Source organism: Limulus polyphemus, unplaced genomic scaffold (genome assembly GCF_000517525.1).
Source record: "Limulus polyphemus unplaced genomic scaffold, Limulus_polyphemus-2.1.2 Scaffold8903, whole genome shotgun sequence".
In the NCBI taxonomy this organism is placed as follows: Eukaryota; Metazoa; Arthropoda; class Merostomata; order Xiphosura; family Limulidae; genus Limulus; species Limulus polyphemus.
The window spans coordinates 10,364-17,339 of NW_013674513.1; the positions used below are offsets into that span (position 1 = coordinate 10,364).

General features: G+C 35.9%; 1 protein-coding gene across 1 annotated transcript in view; it reads right to left on the minus strand.

Annotated features, from left to right (window-relative positions):
• Window positions 1–6,976, minus strand: part of LOC106475637 (E3 ubiquitin-protein ligase PDZRN3-like) — a 16,801-nt gene that overhangs the window by 2,989 nt on the left and 6,836 nt on the right. Inside the window, exons 5-7 of the mRNA XM_022379697.1 lie at window positions 5,278–5,376; window positions 2,982–3,044; window positions 1,966–2,064 (exon numbers count right to left, since the gene is read on the minus strand). Of these exons, the coding sequence (XP_022235405.1) occupies window positions 1,966–2,064; window positions 2,982–3,044; window positions 5,278–5,376 (261 nt within the window). The remainder of the gene's footprint in view (window positions 1–1,965; window positions 2,065–2,981; window positions 3,045–5,277; window positions 5,377–6,976) is intronic.

Here is a 6,976-nt window from a genome sequence, read left to right on the forward strand (position 1 = left end):
GTAGAGGTGACCTACAATCTTACATTAACCATTATAAACCGTTGTATATAGGTGACCTACAATCTTACATTAACCATTATAAACCGTTATGTAGAGGTGACCTACGATCTTACATTACCATTATAAACCGTTGAGTAGAGGTGACCTACAATCGTACATTAATCATTATAAACCGTTGTGTAGAGGTGACCTACAATCTTGCATTAACCATTTTAAACCGTTGTGTAGAGTAACCTAGAATCTTGAATTAATCAGTATAAACCGTTGTGTAGAGGTGACCTACAATCTTAAATTAACCATTATAAACCTTTGTGTAGAGGTGACCTACAATCTTAAATTAACCATTATAAACCTTTGTGTAGAGGTGACCTACGATCCTACATTAACCATTATAAACCGTTGTGTAGAGGTGACCTACGATCTTACATTAACCATTATAAACCGTTGTGTAGAGGTGACCTACGATCTTACATTAACCATTATAAACCGTTGTGTACAGGTGACCTACGATCTTACATTAACCATTATAAACTGTTGTGTAGAGGTGACCTACAATCTTACATTACCATTATAAAGAGTTGTGTAGAGGTGAACTACAATCTTACATCAACCATTATAAACCATTGTGTAGAGGTGACCTACGATCTTACATTAACCATTATAAACCGTTGTGTAGAGGTGACCTACAATCTTACATTACCATTATAAAGAGTTGTGTAGAGGTGACCTACAATCTTACATTAACCATTATAAACTGTTATGTAGAGGTGACCTACGATCTTACATTACCATTATAAAGAGTTGTGTAGAGGTGACCTACAATGTTACATTAACCATTATAAACTGTTGTGTAGAGGTGACCTACAATGTTTCATTAACCATTATAAACCGTTGTATAGAGGTGACCTACAATGTTACATTAACCATTATAAACCGTTGTGTAGAGGTGACCTACGATCTTACATTAACCATTATAAACCGTTGTGTAGAGGTGACCTACGATCTTACATTAACCATTATAAATTGTTGTGTAGAGGTGACCTACAATCTTACATTACCATTATAAAGAGTTGTGTAGAGGTGACCTACAAAGAACATCCTAGCCAAACACTTTGGTTTTGGCTAACAAAAAATTATGTAAAGTCTGAAACATATATATTTGTTTAATTCACGATATCATCTTCCCAATTTTTAGAACATTGGTTTGTGAACCACACGTGATAATCAGTTAATTTACAGTCACTTGTTTCTTGTGGATCTGGTGAGTTTTAGACAGTCGCTTGTTTCTTGTGGATCTGGTGAGTTTTAGACAGTCACTTGTTTCTTGTGGATCTGGTGAGTTTTAGACAGTCACTTGTTTCTTGTGGATCTGGTGAGTTTTAGACAGTCACTTGTTTCTTGTGGATCTGGTGAGTTTTAGACAGTCGCTTGTTTCTTGTGGATCTGGTGAGTTTTAGACAGTCACTTGTTTCTTGTGGATCTGGTGAGTTTTAGTGTTTGTTCCAATGTAAATGTGATCTGACTAAAACATTCAACTTTGAAACTAAGTTAGAGAACAAAAAACAACATGAAAATAAAAAAGACAACTTTAAGATCCACTATAGATATAATTTTAGATCTTGCTGTACATCAAGAGAATTTCACACCAAACTGCTACACTTATATAAACACCGTATTTTGCCTTGCTCGGGACTATGTGCTTATTTTGACAATCCCCCTTGTCAAATGTGAATTTAGAGAATACCCTTAACAACTATAAGCTTTGGGCGACTTTCTTGTCAATTGTAAAGTCAGGGATACTTTCCTGTAAATGGTGAACAGGTATCTTTGAGACAAATACGAGTTAGATCGTGCATGACTAATATGTTACAACGTCACAGGAAGAAGACGCCAAATGATACTGGCAAGTTATAATAAAATCTCTGTTTCACCTAAAGCTGTTTAAATAAAGTTTATATTTTTTACCTGAAACCGAATCCTGCCAAGCAGAATTGTTAGGTCCAGATATCTGTCAGAAAGTAAGGTGTCAGCTTCTTCCTCAGTGTGAGGGTAATGACCATTTATCTAAAAAAAAATACCAAAAATCAAGAAACGTCAAATGGTTGTAAGTTACAAATGATGGTTAATAAAACACTTAAAATAGAATGTTTCTAAGCATGTTTTCGAACAAAGTGATAGACATCTGGCGTTATAGTTATCTACGAACAAAATACTGTTTTCGGACAGTATCAGTCAATCTAAAAGATTAGGTTTAAATAATATTCCTGTAACCTGCTCAACATAAAGATTGGGTTTAAATGATGCTCTGTTTGTAAAAATTGACCACTCAAATGAAAGGAAATGATTCCATGTTTGAAGATAGCTTTTATATGCGAAACATCTGTTAGCTGAGTTCTTGCACAGATCTTAAAATATAACGTTGATAAACGGAAACATCGGCACATGTAGATATGTAGATCTTGAAAGTCGAGTTGTTTCAAGATCTACATATCTACTTTACACAACCACCAAATCTATTACGTCCACTTTACACAACCACCACATCTGTTACGTCCACTTTACACAACCACCAAATCTATTACGTCCACTTTACACAACCACCACATCTATTACGTCCACTTTACACAACCACCACATTTGTCACGTCCACTTTACACAACCACATCTGTTATGTCCACTTTACACAACCACCAATCTGTTACGTCCACTTTACACAACCACAACCACATCTGTTATGTCCACTTTATACAACCACATCTGTCACGTCCACTTTACACAACCACCAAATCTATTACGTCCACTTTACACAACCACATCTGTTATGTCCACTTTATACAACCACATCTGTCACGTCCACTTTACACAACCACCAAATCTATTACGTCCACTTTTCACAACCACCACATCTGTTACGTCCACTTAACACAAGACGCCCATTAAACGTTAATTACCAATGACCTAATCATGACCGTTCACAGTACCTGTAGAATCTGATCTCCTTCCTGTAGTCGGCCATCTTTATCTGCTATACTACCTGCTTCGATCTGTAGCCACAATAAAAACAATGTTATGAACTGAAAATATAATTATTTCAAATTGTATACGAAAGCTTAACTAAATGATCGTTGATAAAAACATTATATAATTCAGTAGTTTGTCTTTAAAATATAATTTAAATATACATGACTTTTCTCAGTAAAACGTTAAACAATCAACATAATTCATTTCTTAAGAACATACAAGTTATAACTACAGCAACACGTACTATATCTGTGTCGTTCTTAGTTTCTGATATAAATTATATTCTTTCTTATGATGTTCCGATATTTCTGATATAGATTTCAACAAAGTTTTACTACGATTTGTCGGTTTTAGGGTTATCTGCTGTGTCCACTGCGGGGGGGAATCGAACCCCGGATTTTAGCGTTGTAAGTATATAGACGTACCGCTTTCCCACCGGAGGACAAGTCTTTATACGATCTCTTTGATGGCGGTCACCTTTGAAACGTAAACAAACTAGGCTGGAAATAGTGTTTACATTATTTTCTCAAGCTAGAGATCCCTATTTTGACCCCATGTTTACAGTACTTTTAGTGAACAATTTTAGTGAAGTCAAAACAGGGATATGTATCTTAAGAAAATAATTTAGACACTATTTCCACTCTAGTTTGTCCCTAGTTGTATGCTTGAAAATATAAACTTTGCATTTTGATTCAATTTGTTTCTGTACTTTTTTTGACGATCCCTATTCCCCTTCTTAAATTAACAATTTTTAATTATTTTGTATATATATATATATATATACTTACAGAGCCGGTGCAAACACTAGGCAGTTGCCTAGGGCGACAAATACAGTAAGTTGGCAATATTTATGTACGAAATATAAAAATGATGTTGTTCGAGCAGACAGTAGCCACGTGTCAGTTGAAACTTTACAAATACTGTATGTTAGTTAAGCTATTTTAAAGAATGTATTTGGATATTGTTGTTTCATTAACGATTCTGCTCAAACTTTTGATTCCCAGTTTGATTTAGCATCATTATCCTACGACTTTTATTAAAGAGTTTTTTAATCCATATACTGTACTATCTAGATACTTACATTCGGGTGCGCCACCTAGCTAGCTCGAGAGTATGATGACGATCTCGGAATCCCGAGGAAGGTCAGGTACACAAAATTGATGCCAGATTGATATGCGGTTACACCATACAGATACCCCCCCCCCGGATCATCTCGAGTCTTATCGCGAGTATGATGACGATCTCGGAATCCCGAGGAAGGCCAGGTACACAAAATTGATGCCAGATTCGGGTTAGGCGATCATTAATACATATTCCTAGACTCCCATCACGCCTAGGAACCTTGATATGCGGCTACGCCATACAGATAAAGACCTCTTCCCCGGATCATCTCGAGTCTTATCTTCCGGTCCTGCTAGCTCCGGAAATGTGAGTTTGCTGGACAGTGGTTACATAGATATACTTGTGGTTACTCAGTAACCATGGGGTTGAATATAAATCTTATTACGAGCATCGCAATCATAATATTTTTTGTTAAAAGCACTGAAAGTTTGGGAATAAAACATAACTTTTCGTTCGTTATATAAGTTCCTCGGATCATTAAATAAGAGAAAATGTATATAAGATTTAATCTTACAATTATATTATTTTCTTTAAACAGATAATGAAAACCAACGAACGTCACGTTTTGTTCAAAGTAATTTTCCATAAACTTCGTTGCCCTCCCCCAGTGGCACAGCGGCATGTCTGCGAACTTATAACGCTAAAAGCAGAGTTTCGATGCCCGTGGTGCCCAGAACACAGACAGCCCATTGTGTAGCTTTGAACTTAATTACAAACAAACTTCTAGTTAGTCATATTATATTATATTTTCGTAGCATTGTTTCATTGGTCGAACTTGATTCCGAAAAAGTGAAATACCGTTTAATGACTACTTGTGGTAATTAATCTTTTATTGTATTTAAATTCTGGTTTAATATTTTCATTAAATACTTGCCTGTAAATGCTGTTACTTGGTGTTGAATTCAGGAGAAATTTACAAGCCGAATCTCGCAACTTGTCTGCCGTAACAGATTTAATATTCGATAAAAAAGAAAAATGTTAGACGCGGCAGTAGTGTAACGAGCTCAAACCCCGCTCTTCAGAAAAAGTTTAAATTCAAGAGATAACTTTAATATACAGATAACGTGTGTAATAAATGTTAGTGAAACACATAATTAGTGGAAGCCTAAATTTTAACACAACGGAAATACGTACGTGATTGATAAAGATATGTCTGTGAGCTTCGTTGGAGAAACTGCTACAAAATGTTAGGCCTAGCTTTTCAGAACTGCATTTCCGGTGTAGCGTTACTATCTGTCAAACACACACAAAAAGACAACTGTTACGTCTCCGTTTGTTAATTAACTTTCCGTAACTTCGTTCGGACGAAACTTTAGCGATACAAGTCCTTACTTAATAAAACTGGTTTATTCTTTCTGAATATAACTTCACGATACACTTGATTTCAACATTCGCGCTAAAACAAACGCTATAACGAACCTCAACAATACTCTCTGACTGCAGATCAATTACTCACTACCTACACACACTTTGTCACGTCACGCCGTGACCATCTTATATATACCAGACCACCCCCCAATGTAGTAAATGCTAGAGCACTCCCGAAGGAACGGGATAGTTCTAGAAAGCAGGTGGCGTGACACTAGTCACGTGACCTCGCTGACGCAACACAACTTAAATAAATGTTTTCATCTATCAGATTCCAACATTTGGATACTAAAACGATTTATTCTAGTAACAAATTTCTTCCTTATCTTAAACATAATATAAGATTTGTAGACTATGTTTAATTAAAATATTTTAAGTTAGACACTTTGTATTACTTGCCAGACAGAGTTTTGGTATGATGTGCGACGACTAGACGTGACGTGACTTGTCGAATTTTATGAAAACTTGGAGAAAAGAAATATTGTATGAAAATACCAGACAGTTGTTACTGATTAGTTAATTAGATAATGACATAGTTAGTGAATTGTCGATCGATTTCTGAGTGAGCAAACATTTTTATTGAGTTGATGATATTGAGACGAGAGGAAATTTAACAAGTGCCTTTATTTCTGAGTTAGACCTTTATGAAATATTAAAAGTTGTGAAATCTTGAACTGAAGAAATAAAACGTTTTCCTTTTCGTTAAGTGGACTAGACTTTCCATTATTTCTACAAACAACAAAAACACCGGACAAACTGTAATTTCAAGAGTCAATAGTTCGCATCCTCTCACACACACACACAAAATAATAATAATAACACCCCGAACTTTCGGGCCGTGTGTGAGCTATAAGAGTGACAGTCATATTCTATTTGTTTATTAGAGTAGGTCAAGAGTTCGCAGTTTACCAGTTCAAAACCAGGGACGCCTAAGACAGATAGTCTGAAAAAAGGTTACGTAACCCAAACTCTGAAGGTCGCTATGATAGCCCCTAGAAACACATTATATAACTCATGCTCCAAAGCACACTATGATAGCCCCTAGAAACACATTATATAAATTATGTTCGAAAGGATACTATGATAGCCCCTAGAAACACATTATATAACTCATGCTCCAAAGCACACTATGATAGCTCCTAGAAACACATTATATAATTCAAGCTCCAAAGATCGCTACGATAGCCCCTACAAACACATTATATAACTCAAGCTCCAAAGATCGCTAGGATAGCCCCTACAAACACATTATATAACTTAAGCTCCAAAGATCGCTAGGATAGCCCCTACAAACACGTTATATAACTCAAGCTCCAAAGATCGCTAGGAGATAGCCCCTACAAACACGTTATATAACTTAAGCTCCAAAGATCGCTAGGATAGCCCCTACAAACACAGTTATATAACTTAAGCTCCAAAGATCGCTAGGATAGCCCCTACAAACACAGTTATATAACTTAAGCTC